The sequence below is a fragment of the Oryx dammah genome, unplaced genomic scaffold, assembly GCF_014754425.2.
Source record: "Oryx dammah isolate SB20612 unplaced genomic scaffold, SCBI_Odam_1.1 HiC_scaffold_4, whole genome shotgun sequence".
Lineage (NCBI taxonomy): Eukaryota > Metazoa > Chordata > Mammalia > Artiodactyla > Bovidae > Oryx > Oryx dammah.
In genome coordinates, this window is record NW_024070188.1 from 59,338,803 (window position 1) to 59,362,961 (window position 24,159).

Consider the following 24,159-nt stretch of genomic DNA (forward strand, 5'->3'; position numbering starts at 1 on the left):
TAAGCCAAATGGGGAATATATGATGGTACAAGACCTTGGAGCAGTAAATGCGTCACCACTGTGTAATGGTCCCTATACATCCCTACATGGCCATCCTTACAACATGTTAGCCCAGATCTCTGAGGATGCTAAATGGCTTAACTGGGCTGGATCTCTAGAATGTTTTTTTTGCATCCCAGTTCATCCATCATCACAATATCTGTTTGCCTTTGAGTGGACTAACTTCAACTCAGGCCAAAGGCAACAATATACCTGAACAATATTGTCTCAGGGGTTTCAGGACAGCAAAGGTCCATCTAGTCAAAGCTATGGTTTTTCCAGTAGTCATGTATGGATGTGAGAGTTGGACTATAAAGAAAGCTGAGCACCAAAGAATTGATGCTTTTGAACTGTGGTGTTGGAGAAGACTCTTGAGAGTCCCTTGGACTGCAAGGAGATCCAACCAGTCCATCCTAAAGGAGATCAGTCCTGAGTATTCATTGGAAGAACAGATGTTGGAAGAACTGATGTTGAAGCTGAAACTCCAATACTTTGGCCACCTGATGTGAAGAGCTGACTCATTTGAAAAGACCCTGATGCTGGTAAAGATTGAGGGCAGGAGAAGAAGGGGATGACAGAGGATGAGATGGTTGGATGGCATCACTGACTCAATGGATGTGAGTTTGGGTAAACTCGAGAAATTGGTGATGGACAGGAAGCCTGGCATGCTGCAGTCCATGGGGTCGCAAAGAGTCGGACACCACTGAGCAACTGAACTGAACTAAACTGAACACTTGTTTGCCTAGACCCTTGGAAAGGAAATAAAGGAAACACACCTAAAAGAAGGTGCTAAGCTACAGTACATGGATGACCTATTGGTATGAAGTCCCTCCATGGAAGCTCAGATCAAAATATCTTTGAAGTCCTTTATTTCCTTGGGATTCAGAGTTAGAGAGTCTCTCAGACAAAGGCATCAGTCTCCAAACAACAAGTTAACTATCTGGGATATATTATAAACCTTGGAAGTAGACAGTTATCTCCAGATAGAAAACAAGCTATTTTAGGCCTAAGTGTTCCAAAGACAAAGGAACATCTCTATCTTTTGGGACATGGTAGGATTTTGTAAAATTCAGATTCCAGGATTCAGGCTTATGGCTAAGACCCTCTATAAAGCCATGTAAGGACCAGATACAGAACTGTTACTTTGGAACAGGGAACAGGAAAAGACTTTTAATGATATCAAGCAGGGCCTCACCAGAGGCCCCGCTCTCAGTCTTCCCAATTTGAAGAAACCATTCTTCTTCTATGTGGCTGAAAGGCAGGAGACAGCTCTGGGGGTCCTTATACAGAAGCTAGGGGAAGTTCTTCAGCCTATAGGAGACTTTTCCAAACAATGAGACTCCATGGTTGAGGCTGGCCTGGGGGCCTCTGGGCTGTAGCTGCCACAGTTTTATCAGTGGAAGAAGTTAACAAGCTTACCTTTGGACAGCAACGGAAGTCCAGACCCCTCATCAAGTGCAAGGGATCCTAGAGATAAAAGGCCACTATTGGCTAACTGAAGGCTGCCTTATTAAGTACCAGGCTTTGCTCTTTGACTTCCCAGAGCTAACCTTCAAAACTTGCCATCCTCTTAACCTCGCTCCTTAATGCCTGCCGAAAGCTCAGAGCTAACACATTCTTGTCTCAAAACCCTTGACCAAATCTATGCCTGCAGGTCTGACCTAGCAGATGAAGCTATGGAAAAAAAAAGAAGAGTGGTTTACTGATGGCAGCAGTTTCATTCAAGATGGAGTCAAGAGGGAGGGTATGCCATCGTCAGCACCCACAGCATCACAGAAGCAAAACACTGACAGCTGTAACCTGAGACTTAACCCTAGGGGAAGGAAAGATTGTAAATCTATATACAGATTTAAAGTATGCCTTCCCTGTTTTACATGCGCATGCAGCTACCTGGAAAGAGAGAAGACTTCTAAATGCAAGAAATTCCCCTATAAAATATGGGGCTAAGATTTTACATCTCATAGAGATGGTTCAAAAACCAAAACAGGCAGCAGTCATCCACAGCTGCAGGTATCAAAAGGGACCTTCTCAAATTTCCCAAGGAAACGACGGGGCAGATCAGAAAGCAAAGGAAGAAGCCCAGATACCTATAACCAAAAAGGCATTAATCCCATCCCTTACTCCTTTTAATGTTATACCCAGGCACTGGACTTTAAGAGAGATCTGGGCACGAGATAGAGGGGGTACCTAAGGGAACAGATGGCTGGTGGCATATAGGTCAGAAGTTACTCATATATCTCTGATCAATGAAAAAATTATTAAAGGGTTACATGATTCTCTCCATCTGAGGAGAGATGAAATGTCTGTGATTGTTTTCTGACTTTTTTTTTTTTTTAACAGGGAAAAGGCTCCCAGAGATGATTTAAAAAGTTACTTGAGCCTCTGCCCTCCGTGCCACCCATAATCCAGGAGATAACCTCAAGCCTCTCCCTCTTAACTAGCTAAGTTAATAGATTTCACTCAGATGCCGTCTTTCCAGGACTTCAAATATTTATTAGTCTTTATAGATACTTTTACTGGCTGGACAGAGGCTTTCCCCCACTAGAATAGAGGAGGCAACTTAAATGGCTAAGGCTCTCCGAGAGGAAATTAATCCTAGATTTGGACTGCCCCATCACCTCCAGAGTGACAATTGGCCTTCAGTTGCAAAGGTCACTTAACAGTTTCACAGGCTTTAGGAAATAAATACCACCTCCATTTATCCTGGAGACCTCAGTCCTCAGGAGAAGTGGAACAGGCTAAAGAAAATCTTGGGCAAACTCCATCAGGAAATGTCAGAGTCATGGCATCACCTGTGGCCGATAGCCCTCTTAAGGGTCAGGGCAGCTCCTAAAGCAACCATCAAGTTAAGCCATTTTGAAACAATATTCAGAAGGCCATTCCTTACTCTGGACATGTTAACTGACCCAGAAACCCAGGCTCAATTTAAATACATTATAAACCTAGGCCAGGTCCAGAAGGCAATACAAGATTATGGCAACAGAGTCCAGCCCGCTCTAGATGACAGTCCTAGGTACCCTGTTGTAAACCCTGAAAGACCTCAAAAAATGAGTCCCTGGTGACCAGCTTCTCTCAGTACGGAAGGGTTCTTACCAGTCTTTCTGAACACCCCTACAGCAGTTAAACTCCAGGATGTCACCAGCTGAGTTCATCTGTCTAGGATTAAACCTGTCTCCACTGATATGTTACAGGAACCTGAAGACCCACATTCCAGCCATCCCTGTGAATCCACCCCTTTCTCCAAATCTCCACAGGATCAGGGGGACCCAGAACAGACTGAAAATTCCAGGTGGATGAGTGAACCACTCCAAGACTTGAAGCTCTTATTCAGAAGGGACAAAAAGACTTCTTAGCCTCTGGCTAAGTACCTCTAGCCACTACCTTCCTTTTGCCTTCTGGTACTCCAATCTACTTACAGATTAATTGAGATGCTCTGGTAGATTTAGATAACTATTGTCTTTTTTTGCTCTCACCTTCACTCTTGGAATTTATTAAACTTCTCTGCCCATGCTGGATGATTTAATTATGATCCTGACTGGTGCAACTTGTTGTTTAGTCGCTAAGTCGTCCAACTATGAAGCTACCAATTGCCTTAGCTTTTCTACGCCTCTGCAACTAAGACCTTTTTAGTCCAGGAAGGACTTCGGCCACTGATGGGAAGAACTGACTCATTGGAAAAGTCCCTGATGCTTGGAAAGATTGAGAGCAGCAGGAGACAGGGAGACAGAGGATGAGGTGGTTAGATTACATCACCGAATCAACAGACATGAGTTGAGCAAACTCTGGGAGATAGTGAAGGACATGGAAGCCTGGTGTGCTGCAGTCCATGGGGTCACAAAGAGTTGGACATGACTTAGTGATTGAACAGTCCAAGGAGGCTTGGGACCAACAGGTTCAGTCCTTCCATTTTAGAAATAGAGAAATACGTGGTCTCTTATTTCTTATCTGGACAGGGCCAAAGTTCCTCTCTCAGTTGTCCTCCTATTGATATTTTGGAGTTTGTGTCCACAAGGACCCAACTCGAATTGCTTACTGTGGGTGGGGGTAGGGTGGATCTATCTCCTGCTTCATATTCTTTTCTCTTTCATCTCTATCTTCTTGTCCTTTTTTTTTTTTTAATTTGAATTCTAGTAGCTTCTCTTATTTATCCTCCACATCACAGATTTCAGGTAATTCTGCTTTTGCAGTTTTAGACTCTGACACTTCACACATTTCATATTAGGTCTATCTGCATCGCTGATCTCAACTAGCTCCAGTTCAGTTCACTTCAGTTCAGTCTCACAGTCGTGTCCAACTCTTTGTGACCCCATGAACTGCAGCATGCCAGGCCTCCCTGTCCATCACCATCTACTGGAGTTCACTCAAACTCATGTCCATAGAGTCAGTGATGCCATCCAGCCATCTCATCCTCTGTTGTCCTCTTCTCCTCCTGCCCCCAATCCCTCCCAGCATCAGAGTCTTTTCCAATCAGTCAATTCTTTGCATGAGGTGGCCAAAGTATTGGAGTTTCAGCTTTAGCATCATTCCTTCCAAAGAACACCCAGGGCTGATCTCCTTCAGAATGGACTGGTTGGATCTCCTTGCAGTCCAAGGGACTCTCAAGAATCTTCTTCAACAACACAATTCAAAAGCATCAATTCTTTGTGCTCAGCTTTCTTCACAGTCTAACTCTCACATCCATACATGGCCACTGGAAAAACCATAGCCTTGACTAGACAGACCTTTGTTGGCAAAGTAATATCTCTGCTTTTGAATATGCTATCTAGGTTGGTCATAACCTTTCTTCCAAGGAGTAAGCGTCTTTTAATTTCATGGCTGCAGTCACCATCTGCAGTTATTTTGGAGCCCCCCAAAATAAAGTCTGATACTGTTTCCACTGTTTCCCCATCTACTTCCCATGAAGTGATGGGACCAGATGCCATGATCTTCATTTTCTGAATGTTGAACTTTAAGCCAACTTTTTCACTCTCCTCTTTCACTTTCATCAAGAGGCTTTTTAGTTCCTCTTCACTTTCTGCCATAAGAGTGGTGTCATCTGCATATCTGAGGTTATTGATATTTCTCCCAGCAATCTTGATTCCAGCTTATGTTTCTTCCAGTCCAGCGTTTCTCATGATGTACTCTGCATAGAAGTGGTGACAATATACAGCCTTGACGCACTCCTTTTCCTATTTGGAACCAGTCTGTTGCTCCATGTCCAGTTCTAACTGTTGCTTCCTGACCTGCATATCGGTTTCTCAAGAGCTCCATCTTTACCTCAATTTACTCTTATCACCAGCTGTTGTCCTGCGTCTCATTTTTTTCCCCCACAGAGTCCATTTTTAAAAAATTACAGACAACAGAAATCAGATACTGCCCAAAATATATGTGTTTCCTGAAAAGAAAAATCTTAGAATGCATGTTTTCCCTTTGTATTTAAAATGTACTTTACAGTAACTGGCTTGCCACGTTCTGTTTACCCAGCCCCTAAATCAGTTATGATATTTTTGACTGTAGGAAACCAAAAATCTGAAAAACAAGGGCATTTATTGTTTAGTTTGTGAGAAGGCCAAGTTGAATTTGGTGTCTCCAAGGATTCACGCTCTACCCATCCATCTGTTCCTGCCTGCACAGAGGGCTGGCTTTTGTCCCCAATCTGTCACCATATGTGCAAGGTGGCTGTCACAGCTCGGGCTTGAGATACTCTCACAACCAGATTCACAGTGGAGAAGGTTTAGGACAAGTAGTTATCCCCATGTGCCTCTTTCCTCTTATCATGGAGGGAATTTTTCAGAAGAACATTGAAAGATGATGGCATTCACAACATGCTAACCCAAAATACAACACCTTGGCATGCTGAATATTTCATGTGAGAGGTACTTTCTGTTATACACAGAGGAAAAGAACATCCTTATCTCAGAAAGCAAAGGGGCACCAAGAAAAATTTGAATGAATAGACTTGCTAAGTTTCCCCTGGTTTACTACACTTACCTCATACTCCGTTACATTTTCATGACAAATCAAGCATAAAAATATTAGGCTTAATCATTTCTTTGAGCTTTTATTTCCTTATGAAGGTTTCCATGTCACATAAAACTTACATTAATTAAATATGGATGCTTTTGTGTTAATCTGTCTTTGTTGGTTTAATTTTTGGACTCAGTCACAGGCCCTAAAAAGGCTGAGGATAACTTTTTACCTCCCCACAAAGGCTTATCCTCATGTCTCATTGACCAGAACCAGTGTGTTCCATATAGTCAAACTTGGCTGCAAGAGAGAATAAGTATCTGAATCTTCTAGTTCCCCAGTTGGAAAAGACAAAGAAATAAAAAGGAAGTTGGGATAGCAATTAAGTTTTCGGTGTCTGACACACCTTACTATAACCACCCAGTTGCAGTTGGAAATGTTCTTAGTTAGACTTGAAGGAGCAGTTAATGTGCACAGATGCTAGCCACACTTCTGATGTCTGTAAGTTATCTTTCTGATGTGACCCCACTGAACTGAGAAAGGAATTTTTTTCCTTCTATTTTTTGGTCCCCTGACTGTGAACAGGGGATAACATCTCTGCATTGTATACAGCAAACTTTCTTTTTTTTGCTTGTCAAAAACAGTACATGCAAAACTGCAACTTCTAGAATGCACCACTCCACTGGCTTGTCTGAGCGTTGTCTCTTCTTAACACTGATTTTCACATTCTAGAATACCACTGTCCTTCACTTGTCTAGCCAGAGTTGCTGAAATCTTGGAAATTGTAGCCCCTAAGAGATATAGAATGGGAAGTGATGGTGATAGGACAGGGTGGGAAGAATTATACCATGGAGTAAAACCTTCTGACCCTCTCAAAAAAGCAGCTCCAAGAGGTCTGTGGAGATGTCATCCTTTGATTGATGAAAATTCTCTCAGTAGGGATGCTCAGTGACAGATTGTGGAAAGCTAAAATATTACTCCTTGTTTTATACATTGGGCTTCTCCAGTGGCTCAGGAGTAAAGAATTCGCCTGCAATGCAGGAGCCCCAGCAGATGTGGGTTCAGTCCCAGGGTGGGGAAGACCCCCTGGAGGAAGGCAAGGCAACCCATTCCAGTATCCTTGCCTGGAAAACCCCATGGACAGACGAGGCTGGCGGGCTATAGTCCATGGAGTGGCAAAGAGTCAGACACAACTGAGCAACTAAGCACAGCACAAGTTCTAACCCACTGATAAGTATATCTGGCTTTAATGTTATTGCAATTTTGCATCTCTTCCCATCTTTTCAAGAGGATTTTCAATAGACAGTTAAAAGGGGGTGAATCTGGAAAACAAACCAGCAGCCATTCACCCAGAGACCTCTGACATCTCCAGGAAGGAGATTCTCAATCTGTGTGAATTGTGGTGAGTGAGGCACATTTGAAAACTGATAAAGTCTTCAAAAAGGATCTTCATCCCATCAACACTTACTAAACATCAGGAAAAATAGCAACATACACATTTGTCCTTCAAGATTCCATACATATGTGTAGATGTGCTGAAATAAAAGGTTTTAATTCAAAGTGTGAGTGAATGCAGAGTAGCTGCCTACCATTCTATATTTTCTAATCATTAAATGTAAAACTGTTAAAACTATTATGTGAGAATTTGAAATTATTTTTCTGTTTAAAAAGGAGTCCAAGGACTCAAAAATGGTTGAAAGTCATCCTCAGTGCTTTAAAAATTCTTTAATTAAGGAAATGAATAGGGAGGAAATAACATTGTAAAGCTTGTGGATGTAAAGTTCCTAGGAAGAGCATTTATTTACTAAAAACGAATACCTGTAGGACCACCTCAGGGTTAAGGGAAAAGGCCATGGGTCATGTTGATAACACAGAGGTGAGCCATGGGAGGGAGAGAGAGAAAGGGAGAAAATGCTAAGAAGCATGAATTTGTGTGTGTATGTGTGTGAGACAGAGAGAGAGAGAGCTCAAGAAAGAAAGAACAGAACCCAGAAATAAGACAAATGGAAAAAAGGTCAGGAGAATTTGTCAACTTGTAGAGGATGCGTAAGGATGAGGAATGAAGATAAGAGAAAAACAGTACAAGAAGTTTGTAGCTTCTAGCAAAAATTGGTTGACAAGAAAGTCCCTAAGGTGGATTTGACAGGAGAATTGTATGAATGGGTCCATCTAATATTTAATTGCACTATAGCCCTCTTCAGATTGTCAGTAGGAATCTACCAAGAACTTGAGTGAATGGGATTTGAGTATATGAAGGAAAAGATTGTAATCCATGCGTGGACTAGAAGAAGGATAAGAGAAAAGACCAGCTTTGGGAAGCAAAGGGCAAGAAACCAGGGTAAATAAGAAGTTGGTGCAAAAAGTGATCAGAAACCACTTTCTGATCCTAAGACTCCTAAAGTACACCAGTATACTGTGTGTGTTTGAGGATGGGCAGAGAGCTGGGGAACAAAGAGGCATGTGACTTTAACTTTATGGGAGCTGGAGCTATTTTTGTTTAATGTTAAAAGAATAGTGGGACTTTCCTGGTGGTCTAGTGGTTAGGACTATTTATTTTCATTGCCAACGGCCTCATGTTCAATCCTGGTTGTATCACAAGCTGAGGTGCAACCAAAAAATAAAAACTAAAAGAATGGTAAGGGTTTAGAGGCATGCAGGAAGAGTTTTCCAAGACCGCCTAATTCTGTCACCACTATCATCACGTTCAGAAACTTTTCTTGATTTCTGTAAACCAATAAGATCTTTTCTCAGTAATTCCTTCTGTCATGTTACTTATCACACAAAGGTTGCATGACATGTCCCTACTTAACACCTTCAGATTTGTTCATAACCTTCTTTCTCCTTCTTTGAACTCAGAGCTTTCATCAGACAAAAATATTTGTAGTTCCTTGAATGTGCCATTCTTTCCTCTCCAAACTCATATACAAGCTATTTTCTCTGCTTAGAATGTTCTCTGTAAACTTATTGGCCTCAGTGATACTTTCTTGACTCAGCTTAGACATACTGTCTTATAGGATCCCCTGTGCACTACCAAGGCATATGTGTCTGGTCACCTCCTCCTGTCTACATTTCTTGATCTCTTCTCTCTCATCACCCATTGGTAATTGCATCTGCATTACACAGATGTCTCTGGTTTACCATTGGACCCAGGTTCTAGCATCAGGTCTGATTCTAGGAGATGCTCAATATTTGCCAAATGATTGTCATTACTTAGATTCTTATCTGTCTGATGAGTTGGTAAAACTTATGGACCCAGACAGTATTTTAGATATTTTTATTTTTTACACTGAAGTATCTTGCACTGTACCTCTTACACAGTAGATAGTCAATAGCTATTGCAGAATTAGAATGGGCTTTAGTTTAACTCAACAAACACTTCACTCATTCACTGATGTAACAATTAAGCATGTACTCCATGGCAATACCATCTTGGACACAGAAGGCAGACAGGTTCATCTGGATGGACAGTGCAGTCAGCAGGGTGGGCGTATCGAGCACTGTGCGGACACATTTCCTAGGCTACAAGGTAGCGTTACTTGTGCCGTGTACACATGATCCCTGATGGCAATACAAAGGAAAAGGCACAGTTCCTACCTCATATGAGCCATACAGTACTTTCTAAACAGCTAGCTCAGAGATCTGATAGGTTCAAGAATACATATTTTAATCCAGAAATTTATAATCTTATAGAAAAAGACATATCATATGGAAAATTAGGGTACTAGTTAAAATGAGATGCAATGAAGTTCTGAAACAAGGGTAATGGGGACCCAAATTCACAGATCAGAACACAGAACAGAGCAGAAAGTAGAGACATCAGTGTTGGATGGTATTGTTGCTCAAGCGCAAAACCCTGGCGTGGATTTAGAATGTGCAAAGTGAAAGTGTTAGTTGCTCAGCCATGTCTGACGCTGTGCGACCCCATGGACTGTAGCCTGCCAGGTTCCTCTGTCCGTGGAATTCTCCAGGCAAGAATACTGGAGTGGATAGCCATTCCCTTCTCCAAGGATCTTTCTGACCCAAGGATCAAACCCAGGTCTCCTGCATTGCAGGCTGATTCTTTACCATCTGAGCCACCAGAGATTTATAACACTGAGATTTAGATCTCTAGGCTATTATCCATGCTGCATGGAGCAATCATTTTGCTTTTCTCCCAGAGGTACCTCGGCTTAACACTGAAGGTACAGTTTGGAATCAGAGTACCTGGTTAGTTAGCAGCTAGACTCTGACATGTCTAGTTTAACCTTTCTGTTCCTCTGTGTCCTAAAGTACAGATAATAATATCACATACCTCATAAAGTTATGAGAATAAATGAAATAGCAAAGTAGCTGGTGCACACTAGTAAGTGCTTAGTAACTGTTAGCTTTTGATCTCTTAGCTTCAGTTTCCTTATCTGTCAACCGGGGGTAATGTTACTTCATGGAATTACCCACAATAATCATTCAATAACGATCTGTTTAGTCTGAATGGAGTTTTGCCAAGAGAACACACTGGTCATAGCAAACACCCTCTTCCAACAACACAAGAGAAGACTCTACACATAGACATCACCAGATGGTCAACACAGAAATCAGATTGATTATATTCTTTGCAGCCAAAGATGGAGAAGCTCTATACAGTCAGCAAAAACAAGACTGGGAACTGACTGTGGCTCAGATCATGAACTCCTTATTGCCAAATTTAGACTTAAATTGAAGAAAGTAGGGAAAACCACTAGACCATTCAGGTATGACCTAAATCAAATCCCTTATGATTATACAGTGGAAGTGAGAAATAGATTTAAGGGACTAGATCTGATAGATAGAGTGCCTGATGAACTATGGATGGAGGTTCGTGACATTGTACAGGAGACAGGCACCAAGACCATCCCCATGGAAAAGAAACGCAAAAAAGCAAAATGGCTGTCTGAGGAGGCCTTACAAATAGCTGTGAAAAGAAGAGAAGCGAAAAGCAAAGGAGAAAAGGAAAGATATAAGCATCTGAATGCAGAGTTCCAAAGAATAGCAAGGAGAGATAAGAAAGCCTTCCTCAGCAATCAATGCAAAGAAATAGAGGAAAAGAACAGAATGGGAAAGACTAGAGATCTCTTCAAGAAAATTAGAGATACCTAGGGAACATTTCATGCAAAGATGGGCTCGATAAAGGACAGAAACGGTAGGGACCTAACAGAAGCAGAAGATATTAAGAAAAGGTGGCAAGAATACACAGAAGAACTGTACAAAAAAGAGCTTCATGACCCAGATAATCACGATGGTGTGATCACTTACCTAGAGCCAGACATCCTGGAATGTGAAGTCAAGTGGGCCTTAGAAAGCATCACTACGAACAAAGTTAGTGGAGGTGATGGAATTCCAGTTGAGCTGTTTCAAATCCTGAAAGATGATGCTGTGAAAGTGCTGCACTCAATATGCCAGCAAATTTGGAAAACTCAGCAGTGGCCACAGGACTGGAAAAGGTCAGTTTTCATTCCAATCCCAAAGAAAGGCAATGCCAAAGAATGCTCAAATTACTGCACAATTGCACTCATCTCACAGGCTAGTAAAGTAATGCTCAAATTCTCCAAGCCAGACTTCAGCAATACGTGAACCGTGAACTTCCTGATGTTCAAGCTGGTGTTAGAAAAGGCACAGGAACCAAAGATCAAATTACCAACATCCACTGGATCATGGAAAAAGCAAGAGAGTTCCAGAAAAACATCTATTTCTGCTTTATTGACTATTCCAAAGCCTTTGACTGTGTGGATCACAATAAACTGTGGACAATTTTGGGAGAGATGGGAATACCAGACCACCTGACCTGTCTCTTGAGAAACCTGTATGCAGGTCAGGAAGCAACAGTTAGAACTGGACATGGAACAACAGACTGGTTCCAAATAGGAAAAGGAATACATCAAGGCTGTATATTGTCACCCTGCTTATTTAACTTCTATGCAGAGTACATCATGAGAAATGCTGGGCTGGAAGAAGCACAAGCTGAAATCAAGATTTCCGGGAGAAATATCAATAACCTCAGATACGAAGATGACACCACCCAGAAAGTGAAGAAGAACTAAAGAGCCTCTTGATGAAAGTGAAAGAGGAGAGTGAAAAAGTTGGCATAAAGCTCAACATTCAGAAAACGAAGATCATGGCATCCGGTCCCATCACTTCATGGGAAATAGATGGGGAAACAGTGGAAACAGTGTCAGACTTTATTTTTGGTGCTCCCAAATCACTGCAGATGTTGCTTTCAGCCATGATTTTAAAAGACGCTTACTCCTTGGAAGGAAAGTTATGACCAACCTAGATAGCATATTCAAAAGCAGAGATACTACTTTACCAACAAAAGTCCATCTAGTCAAGGCTGTGATTTTTCCAGTAGTCATGTATGGATGTGAGAGTTAGACTGTGAAGAAAGCTGAGTGCTGAAGAATTGATGCTTTTGAACTGTGGTGCTGGAGAAGACTCTTGAGAGTCTCTTGGACAGCAAAGAAATCCAACCAGTTCATCTGAAAGGAGTTCAGTCCTGGGTGTTCATTGGAAGGATTGATGCTGAAGTTGAAACTCCAATACTTTGGCCACCTCATGCGAAGAGTTGAATCATTGGAAAAGACCCTGATGCTGGGAAAGATTGAAGGTGGGGGAAGAAGGGGATGACAAAGAATGAGATAGCTGGATGGCGTTACCGACTCGATGGATATGAGTTTGAGTGACCTCCGGGAGTTGGTGATGGACAGGGAGGCCTGGTGTGCTGCAATTCATGGGGTCGCAAAGAGTCCGACAGGACTGAGCAACTGAACTGACCTGAACTGATGGAGTGAAATCTCTCTAACAAGTAAGTAAAACTTTGAAACAGTCTCTTACTGATAGCAAAGGAAGTAAAATGATACCTTGTTTCCAGCATAAAAATTCTGCCTTTTCATACATTCCTGAATTCCTTTTTTTTTTTTGGCAATACCTACACAGTTCAGTTCAGTTCAGTTCAGCTCAGTCACTCAGTCGTGTCCGACTCTTTGCGACCCCATGAATCGCAGCACACCAGGCCTCCCTGTCCATCACCAACTCCCGGAGTTCACTCAGACTCAAGTCCATTGAGTCAGTGATGCCATCCGGCCATCTAATCCTCTGTTGTCCCCTTCTCCTCCTGCCCCCAATCCCTCCCAGCATCAGGGTCTTTTCCAATGAGTCAACTCTTCACATGAGGTGGCCAAAGTACTGGGGTTTCAGTTTCCGCATCATTCCCTCTAAAGAAATCCCAGGGCTGATCTCCTTCAGAATGGACTGATTGGATCTCCTTGCACAATGGGACTTACGTCATGAAAAATTCTTCCTGTGATTTTGCCATGAGTTTTCCACAATTTTGTTTCCCAATAGAAATGAAACATTCATTAGCTACGGATGCTCTTTCACAATACTAACTGATTAAAATTGCAACTTTCCCCCCTACTCTTTGTCTATCATCTCTATTTTATTTCATGCCCTGTGGCATGTGAGATCTTTAGTTCCCCAGCCAGAGACTGAACCTGTGGCTCCTGCAGTGCAAGGGCGGTGTCTTAATCATTAGACCACCAGGAAATTCCCTCTCTTATTCTTAAAAAGCCTTGCACTTCTGAGGCTGAGATGCCATATATAAATTAGCATTGCACATGGCTCATAACTTGCACAAAGTGTGTGGAAACAAATGCATACAGGGGCAACACATTATAAAATAACAATAATATAAATAAAATAATACGGATGGAGCTAATAGCCACAGAGCCTAATAATGGCAGGCAGACCTTCGTCATGATAGTTTTTGAAAAACAATTACTTCCAGTTCAGTTCGGTTTAGTTGCTCAGTCATGTCTGGCTCTTTGTGACCCCATGGACTGCAGCACGCCAGGCCTCCCTGTCATCACCAACTCCTGGAGTTTACTCAAACTCATGTCCATTGAGTCAGTGATGCCATCCAACCATCTCATCCTCTGTCGTCCCCTCTCCTCCCGCCTTCAATCTTGCCTAGCATCAAGGTCTTTTCCAATGAGTCAGTTCTTCACATTAGGTGGCCAAAGCGTTGGAGTTTCAGCTTCAGCATCAGTCCTTCCAATGAATATTCAGGACTGATTTCCCTTAGGATGAACTGGTTGGAGATTACTTCCAAGGGATGCACAATTCTACAATTTAAATAATACTTGATTTTCTTAAGGGGAAAGTAAATATTCCTATAAGTCAAAAATTTGCATTTTTCTCCCTGATACTTCAGGACAACAGTATAAAGTGAGTCATGGTCAAAAAGAATGAAAGTTCCTAAAGTGAGAATAATGTGATAAATTATTTTAGTCTCATCACTTCTACCTAAATCGTATAGAAAAATTAGTATATCACTGAATCATAACCATTTAGCAAATGCATAAATGAGCATGCTGTGATACAGGAAGAACAGCTTTACCAAGGAGCCAAGACAGAAAAAAAAAAAGAAAAAAAAACTCATGACTTTACGTTTACTATAAAGGTGGTATATTTGGCTCAACATTTCAGCTGGGAAATACTTGCAGGGATTTCAGGTTCTGTATCTTTTTTTTTTTTTTTTTGCCATGCTGCTTGTGGAGTCCTATTTCCCTGACTGGTGATTGAACTCAGGCTCTGAGCAGTGAAAGTACAGAGGCCTAACCACTGAACTGCTCTGGAATTTCCAGAGATTGGATACTTTCTGAGGGAAGACAGGATAGGGAATTATTCTCATTTGGTATTTGGTCAAATAGCTGCTTGGAAAGCAGTCTGTTTCAACTTTTCTCCTTTCTCACACCATGACTTGGTGTACTTCTAGGTGGCTTTCTTTCATTGCCTTATTTTATTCGCTAACTCATCCACTTAGGGAAGGCTGTTCATGAGAAAAAGCTGAATTTGGGAGCCCCGATTCCATTCAATTTAAATGCTTGTGCTCCGCAACAAGAGGAGCCAGCACCATGAGAAGCCGGAGTACCGCATGGCAGAGTAGCCCCGACTTAACACAGCTAGAGAAGGCCTGCACACAGCAATGAAGACCCAGCACAGCCAAAAATTAATCAGTTTTTAAAAAAGAACTGACTATTCTTCAACGACAAAATATCCCACACATCTATAGCAATTAAAAACTGCATTTTAAGATTGGCTGATTCACCTTTAATACATACATGAAATTATTTTCCATAGTCACCTCCAGAGTGGACTCGTATTTTGAGTTCTGTTTTTCTCAGCTGCTACAGGGTCTAGACCACTAAAAAGTACTCCCTAGAGAATACATAAAAAATATACCTGAGGGCTCCCAGTAGGGTTCCTTCCAGCTATTCACCAGGGTTGTTCCTAAGAACTCAGTCATTCAGGTCCTGCCGGCAATCTTACTAGACAGAAGGGTGATGTTGAAAATATCTAACAACCACACCAAGGTACTGTCCTATCAAAATAGACATCGGCTTTAAACCTGCTCGGGCACGCTGGTATCCACAGGCTAATTTCAGGCCCTCCAGGCCAGGGGCACTGTTGGTGGCCCCTTGTCTGCCAAGCTCTGCCACCACAGGCTCTCATCAATGCATGTCTGCTGCTGTGGGGGCAGCCTAGAGGTGGTTTGTGACAAGTGGCAATCTTCCCTGACCTCTCGGGGTGACGTGATACTAAAGGGGGAAAGATCCCTGCTGTGTGAGTCAAACACCATTCACCCAGGGAGCAGTGGAACAGCTCCCGCCATATTTGTTTAGAGGTTTCTCCCTTACCTGGGAAATCCAATGGACAGAGGAGCTCATACAGTCCATGGAGTCACAAAGAGTCGGACACGACTTAAACCACCACCACCACAGGTCCCAGAGAAGCCATTTACCCAGGTCTCACTGTCACAAAACCCCTCAAATTTATATTTTTGATGTGATTTCCAAATGAGGTGAAATGTACAGACCCAGAGATAAGCTGATTGAAGAGAAAGAGGAGATGGTTATCTTTAAATTTGGTCTTATTTTCAGCAAAAACATCTATACAGTTCAGTTCAGTCACTCAGTCGTGTCCCTCATAAATTCAAATGTCTATAAATTCTGCCATTTCCTTGGGAATATCAAGCCATACACAACTTTTTTGTTTTTGCTGTTGTAACTGCCATTTATTTGTTAGATGCACATGCTTTTAAAAGCACAAGTTTTGTCACAGGTTTTGTCACTTTTTCTTTTGATACATATATACTGTATACGGTTTATTTAAAAATTTTTCCCTGCTTTTTTAAAGGTATAGTTGACTATATATTGACTAAATACCTAATATTATATTAGTTTCAGATGTCACTTTTTAATATGTGGAAAGCCTGGGAAAATGGGAATGGCCAAGGTCTGGGTCTTCCCAAAGTAACTTCCCAAAGTTGGTCTCACAGTCAAAGCTCTGTTATCAGGTCAAGGTGGTCAGTCTGACCTTCTCTTCTCTGATAACAAGTCTATTCCCCAAAGTCTTCTCAGTCTATCTTACAAGTAAACTTCTCCTTGAGCTGTCTGAGGAAGCCTGAGAAGGCCAAGCCTGACTCAATTCAAGAGGGATCGGTTTAGGCTGACTCTGAGAGCCCAAGGCTCACAGTAGGAGCACAGTAAAAATGCCCCAACCTCGAAAACATGACCTGCATAACCTGAGCAGTGATGGACCTGAGGGTTGCTAATGTGATCGTGAGCCAGGAGCCGGCTCAGGGCCACAAGGGATGCGAGGGGAGCAGAGAAGCAGCCAGGCCACAGGGCTTTCTTTCTACACTCCCCCCTTTCCACTAAAGAAGCGCCATGTTTACCTGTCTCACGTACTGACCACCTACTCAGACTCCATTTGCGGAAAGGAGTTCGCAGCTTTAAACAAGGCGATGGCACCCCACTCCAGTCCTCTTGCCTGGAAAATCCCATGGACGGAGGAGCCTGGTAGGCTGCAGTCCATGAGGTCACTAAGAGTCAGACACGACTGAGCGACTTCACTTTCACTTTTCCCTTTCATGCATTGGAGAAGGAAATGGCAACCCACTCCAGTGTTCTTGCCTGGAGAATCCCAGGGACGGGGGAGCCTGGTAGGAGGCGTCTATGGGGTCGCACAGAGTCGGACACGACTGAAGCGACTTAGCAGCAGCAACCATAGTGCAGCCGCCTCGCTAGCAGAGGTGTGCATTTCGTGAATCCCAGACCATGGGACTGCGGCAGCTCAGGCTTAGAAGAGTCTGGGAGGGGGGAAGTGTCGTCAGTGTCGCTGACTCAGTGAGCCTAGTTCCAGCGATCTGGGTTCCAGTACATCGGGCAGCTGGATCTGCGGTGTGGAAAACATGTACTCACACAAGTATTGTGCTGTTTCTGACCTTTCGGGCAGACCTGAGAAGGAAAAGCAGAGCGAGTGGGGTAATGGAGGACTTAAGGAAACCCCCTTCCTAACCAGTTGTTGAATCATGAATTAGAGGAGCCTGGGAGACCCAGCTTCTGAGGTGAAGGAGCAGGCCCCGCTGGGCCACAGGCTGCCAGGGTCCGCTTTGATCAGCCACCCCCTGAACTTGGGCCAACCACACATCTTCTGGACTCCTGTTCTCCTTGTGTGAGGTGCTCTAGCCATCCATGTTTCACACCTCATCTATATCTTGCTGGCTTTAAGTACCAAGATTTCAAATTAAGCTCAACCTTGCCCTACAAGGTCAATTATAACATGTCTATGAAAGCTGAAATGTTTACTAAAAATGTACCCACTTAAGCCATAACTTCTTGAAAATGAATTTTAATTCATTAGCTTCTAGCCACTGGAACAAAGCATTCCTTCCAGTTTAGAGGGTTTGGCCAAGGAAAACCTGCCAACCCTTCTCACTATGCACAATAGCATTAAGGGGTGCAGTCACAGGGCTTTTGTTCTGTTTCATTTTTCAGGATCTCAAATGCTTTAATTACCTTATTCTGGGTTTATAACTCATTCCTCTTTGCACATTGTTTTTCATCTAGGAATACAGAACAACTTGCTACCTTCAAATGCAGGAAAAGAAGGATAATTATTAAGCGTATTTTAAACACTTGAAGTTTCCTGAAGGAAGCTATGGAAGTTTAAAATATAAAGAGGTTGAAAAAAGTTTTTGTCAAATATTTCATTTGACATCTTTGTAAATCAGACAAAAATACAACCCTGATAGAAAAGGCGAATTAACTTGTCAAAACAGCTGAGCAAATCCATACTATGTGTTAATTATATATGTAGATCTGTATAATTGCCTTTGGGTACCAAGAATGCCTAAGACAATTTAGGAAAATTTATGAAAGTAATAATAAGGTTTGTATTTGTCTAAATACAAGCTACATATAGCACCCATCAAAGCTGTATTCATTAAGGAGTTAAGAAAAGCATTTAGGTTTCTTCTTCTACATGATAAAGATTCATTTAAAGTTAAATGTAAAAGACAATTGATGGTATTTATTCACTTAGTGTTTCTTTTCAACAGTTTAAAGTTGTACTTTAAACTGAAAGTTGTGTGTGTTCAGTCTTTAGAAGCACACATATTTGCTTTCCATTGTGAATTTGGACAATCTGACCTATTAAAAGGACATTATGCTTTCAAAGACACATCATAACTAGTCCATTTTTGATTGTTACTGTGGAGCCCCCTCTAGCATAAAATTTGTTTTCAACTTCTTTGTGACATTTATCACTGACTCTATATAGTTAATGCTTTTGTCGCTATTACCACCTCAACTCATCCTCTAGCTCAATCTTGCGAGAATTGAGAGAGAAGTTCACCACTCTTTCTCTACTCCCCAATACAAGTTTCTTTTGTTTGTTCTTAGACTTAGATCACACTTAGAGAAAGTGGTAGCTCTGCTGAAGAGAGGACTGGGCCATAGTGTAAGGGACCCCAGATATTAATTCTTGACTAGAAGGAGGGAAGTTAGAGAGGGCTGAGCTGGAAGAGGGCAGGGGAGAAGGAAAGCTTCTCCATTTACGAGGAGGGATTGCTTGGTGCCTCAGTTCCAATGTGGATTCAGTTCCAAGATCAGACAATCCCACCATGAAAACCTAAGCATATAGGGGACTTCACCTGGTGGTCCAGTGGTTAAGACTCCGCCTGGGAATTGGGGAACTAATACTATGCATGCAATAAATAAATCATATTAAAACAAAATTCTTTTAAAAGAACAATTGTTAAAAAAGATCCATCCCAAGGTGAAAAATAAATGCTTTTTGTATTTATTTGGTGGTTTGGATTATTCATGAAATTCTAATATATGGCCTGGGAATGTATTATATGTTTAGAGGGAGCAGAGCTGAGAGAAGCAGGGGAAGGGGGTATTATTTGTGTTTGATTTCATTTCATATTACAATGAGTTCCTATTCCTTTGAAGACTAATTGATCAGGAGAGGCAACTAAATGTAGGCAGTGTGTTTGTGAAAACTATAAATATGGAAGTGAGGAAAGGCATTTGGTTTAGCAAAGTTAACTAAAATGAATGAAAACTTTTCCGAATTTCACCTCCAAGGAGAAGTACTAAACAAACCTCAGTCTAAGATGCCAGTTTTAAAGAAAGCAGGAGCAAGTAAGCAGAGGTTTTAGACTCCAAACAATGCTCAAATTCATTACAAAAAGATGCTGGGCACTTAAAAAGAAAGTTGAATTTATTGATTATGTAACTAATAATTTTAGGAAGCCTCCTTAAAATGCTGGTTTTTAAAATGGTGGTTAGAATGTCCAATTGTTACAGATTATCCATGTGTGACAAGAAATGAAAAAAAAAAGTGTATGTGGGGGTGTGTGTGGGTGTCTTCATCGGCGCGATTATCTTGCCAGTCAATTTCTCCAAATGAAAGAGATTTATCCCTAATACAGCCCACACAGAGGAGGGGACCCGGCTTAGGAGTAGAGAGACTTCAGTTTTCACATTAGAGCTCCTTGTCGCTTCTCCCACGAGATCCTGTCCCCTTGTCTCCAGGCACCTTGCACGCTCACGTGGACACACACAAGCACACGCACACACACGAGTGAGACACGCGTCCAGCGCGCTCCTCTCGCGGTCCCCCAGCCAGGCTGCCTCGCTTTACCTCGCGCCCAGGGAGGATGCGGGCCGCCGCTGGCTCTGTCGCTGCCATCAGTCTCCGCCGCTCGCCCCTTCGGTTTCAGCAGACTGGGGCCCTCTGCGTTTTCAACAGGTACCATGGTCACGTAGAAGTTACAGCCGTTCCCTGGGCACCAAACCACCCCGACTTCCCCAACTGACACGAGCGGTCACTTTCCCCATAGTTGCATGCTAAAGAAAGGTGGGGAAGAAAAAAAAAAAAAAAAAACTTCGAGCAAAGCCAATGTGATTTGTGACCAACTTTGTTTCTATTTCCGAAAGCTTTGCCCTTTTCGGTGACACAGGCTGTTGCTATTCCAAGCAGCCTATCACAGGCAGTGGGAGGGCCGAATCTCCGGAGGATTGTTTTCGCCTGCAGATGAAGAGTTGGAAGCAAAGGATTTCAAGGCTTGGGAACCTGAGCTCTGACAGTGTTTGGCCCTTAGGTGGTGGGGAGCTCTCCTCTTCCTGCACCTTTGAAAAGAGGCAGAGAAAAGAAACAGGCAGATCCAAGCGCAAACTGAGGGAGGACCTGGAATACTCACAGATGGTATTAATCTTGCAGAGGGAGGAACAATTTATGCAGAGACACACCAGAAAGGAAAGTGTGTCAATTTTTCTGCAAGGCTGTTATTCCAAGAGTCATGACACTTGGGGAAGTCAACAAAGCATGAAGCATAGTCACTGTTTCAACCTGATGTTACCCTAGGTAAACACTATACATACTCGCTCTCTCCAAGGCTTGTCAGACAAATCAAGGCAAAGTCATAATGCACAGATTCTGTGGACTTTTTGCACCCTGGGGTTACAGCAAGATAATCCAGTTTATTTATGCATAGCTGTCTAAAGGAGGAACTGACCCTAAATTTCTTGTTGCGTTGCCCGATAGCCTGATGGCAGAAGGAGGGGCATTTCCAATTCTAAGAGGCTAGACTTTATGGCCCATGGTGTGGCTGTGGTATCATCCAATCTGGAGCAAAATCAGGGCCTGAGAAGAAGGACTTTTCCCCCCCTGATTTGTGACTATATTTCTATAAAAGACCTTATAGAGTCATGACATTTTACCCTCAGTTACATACTTAGCAAACCATATTTCCTGAAAAAGCTTAGAGAAGAAATTGGGATCATTTTTGAAAATCATTAAGAGTAAAAACTAAAGTTTATGGGAGCACTAATGTGCCAGAAATTATGCTGAGGGCATTAACGCAAATGATTCTTTTTTGGGGGAGGGGAGAAACTGTGAGGCAGGTACCCATACTACAGAGAAGAAAATGGAGGCAAAGTGACTTACCTCAAAAATAGCCGCTAGCCTGTGGTGTAGCTGAGACCAGGAAGCCAGGTGATCTAATGCCATAACTCTTATATCCTAACTGTCAAGCCTTGTGCTTCTCTGATTTTCTTGATTTCTGTCACTTTCAGCACTTCTTCACCTGAAGAAGATGAACCGCAGCTTTTGGTCCTTGTCATTCCTGTGGAGAGAGAAACAAGTTCGTGCTTGCAGAGGCAGAAGCTGAACTGTGCAGAACTCACTTTCATCATTTTGGCTGGATCCTAACACACCTCTAAATTAACTTATGATTTATACGTTTCCTTTGCTCATCTTTAGATGTTTCCATGTATTTCTTTTCCTTCAGAGAATCAGGCAGCAAATGGAAACAAACCTGTGTTGATTCAACTAGTGTTTATCATGCACCTATTATATGTCAGCTGCTAGTGCTGGAAAATGACAGTTATTTGAGTGTAGCCCAGCCCCCTTCCGATTCAGAGGTGAGTGGTTCAGACTCCAGCAGATTAGCCTGTCCCCACTATAGAATGTGTGGTGCGGTGATGCTGTGGCTTGTATTTGTTCCCAGGATGTGTTATCACTGTAGGAGCAACAGTTGTTTTTTTTTTTCTTTTAATCTTCAAGACACATGTATTCTAATCAGCTCTCGATATTCTCTTGGTTTCTGTCTTCTCTCTGCTGGGAATCAGTGACCTCGGCTGGGGACATGTTCTTGCAATGGATCAGCTGTATAATTGCTTTTGTTTAATGATCTCAGGCCCTGTGTCTCCAGCAGCTTCCTGGCACCATGGATGTGTTCGGGTGTTTTCTGTAGTCTTTGACCAAGTAGAAGATAAACCTAATTCCAGCATCCCTTACTATGGTGAAGAGCAGTTCAGCAATTCTCAATTTGCTTTCTGTAGCCGAACCACATAGGACCTCCTAAGGCAGAAACCAAGGAGACATGCAAAGCAATAGCACGCATTGTGACTGACCACACTGCTCCCGGTCCCTCTAATTCTGTTCTTCATTTCCTTGTTGACCCAGTGGGGGCCACTGGTTCTCCCCAGCTCTATTCTGTGCTCACTTCTCTCTTTTAAACAGAGTAAAGTTTAGGAGAAAAAGTCTTTTCTCCCAGACTAATGGGAAATATTCTTCTGACGAAATTTCCTGAAGAACACTGTACTTCTCCTTCATAGTATTGTGTACACTTACCGTGATACAGTTTCATTATAGTTACATACAGCAGTTTGATTCAACCTTCCTTTTTTCTGCTGGATCACAGGCTCTGTGACAAGGGACTGTGTCTGTTTGGGTCATTACGGATATTCCAAGTTCCTGGCACAGAGTGAATGCTCAGTAAATATTTGCTGGATGACAGACTGATTCCTGTAAATCCAACTAACTTTAGCATGACTAGAATGTAAGCTCCATGAGGGCAGGCCCCTATGTCCATCCTGAGCATTCATTCATCTCTGTGTCCCTAACTCTAAGCATAGTGCCAGACATGCAGCAAACCTCAATAAATACATGTTAAATAAGTGACTGCTCACATATGGGCTCTTAGTGACCTGATTAACTGTGTAGTTTTTAAAAACCCCTTTGACTACTTTCTGAAACACTTTGTCCTTTTTTTCTTTTTTGGTACTCTCTTTAAAGCAAGTATCGCCACAGGCTGTCCCTCTTTAAGGGAATTTGAGCCACTACTATCCTTAAAAACTGTTCCTCCACTTAAGGAAGATATAATCAACAGATGGACAGTTCATCTCCCATAATTTCAATAATTTTGCTACATACCATTTCAGACTGGGCTTCCTTGATGACTCACTGGTAAAGAATTCACCTGTCAATGCAGGAGATGGGGGTTTTGTTCATGGGTTGGGAAGATGCCCTGGAGAAGAAGGAAGTGGCACCCTACTCCAATATTCTTGCTAGGAAATCCCATGGACAAAGGAGTCTGGCAGGCTATAGTCCATGGGGTTGCAAAAGAGTCAGACATGACTTAGTGATTAAACAACAGCAACCACCACTTCAGACCACCTGCTCATAGTTAATGCTACCAAATCCCAAACTATACATTACAGCTTATAAACTGACAAGGCAAATAAGAGGAGATGAAGAAGAAGGTAAGCAGCATCACCTCTGCTGTATATCCTCCATGTCTATTTTTATGATGATTTTTCTTAAACCTTGCAACAACTTTGTGAAGTAAAGAGTACTGCCTTCATTTGGCAGAAATTGAAACGTGAGAGGTTTATGAAACAAGTCACAGATCAAGGAAAAAAAAAAACACTTTCCAATATTTCATCCTGAAAATTTTCAATCTAGGAAAACCTAGATTCTATAATCAACATTTTACTATGCTTGCTCTTTCACCTGTGTATCTGGATTTTAATCCCTCTATCCATCCATTGATTCATTTTAGATTTTATGCATTTCAAAGTTGGTTGAAATACTTTGGTATGTATGTCATTAACTAGAGTCCAATAATTGTTTAGGTTCTTTTTATTTCCTTTGAGAAATTTTACATACAATAATATGCACAAATCCCATGTGTAACATTATATAAATTCAGAGACGCACATACATATGTCCACTCCAAACCTCTACTAAGTTACAGAACATTACTATCATCCAATTAGCCCTTTATGTCTTATCTGAGTAACTTCCCATCAAAACCCCTAGCAGCAACCAATGTTCTGATTTTCTCCACATGGGTTACCATTCCCTGTTCTAGCTCCTCATAGAATGGAATTAAAGAGTATATACTCCTGTGTAAGGCTTCTTTCACTGACCATAATTTTGACATTCATCCATATGTTTGTGTGTATTAGTAGATTATTCTGCTTATTGCTGACTAGTATTCCATGGGTAAATATATCACAGTTTATC

At 42.1% G+C, this 24,159-nt stretch overlaps 1 protein-coding gene across 1 annotated transcript in view; it reads right to left on the bottom strand.

Moving 5' to 3' along the window:
* SLC2A12 (solute carrier family 2 member 12) overlaps positions 1-20,323 on the bottom strand; it is a 67,483-nt gene extending 47,160 nt beyond the window's left edge. Inside the window, exon 1 of the mRNA XM_040239267.1 lies at positions 19,990-20,323. Coding sequence (XP_040095201.1) covers positions 19,990-20,104 — 115 coding nt within the window. The 5' untranslated portion in view covers positions 20,105-20,323. The remainder of the gene's footprint in view (positions 1-19,989) is intronic.
* Between the last annotated feature and the right edge of the window lie 3,836 nt (positions 20,324-24,159).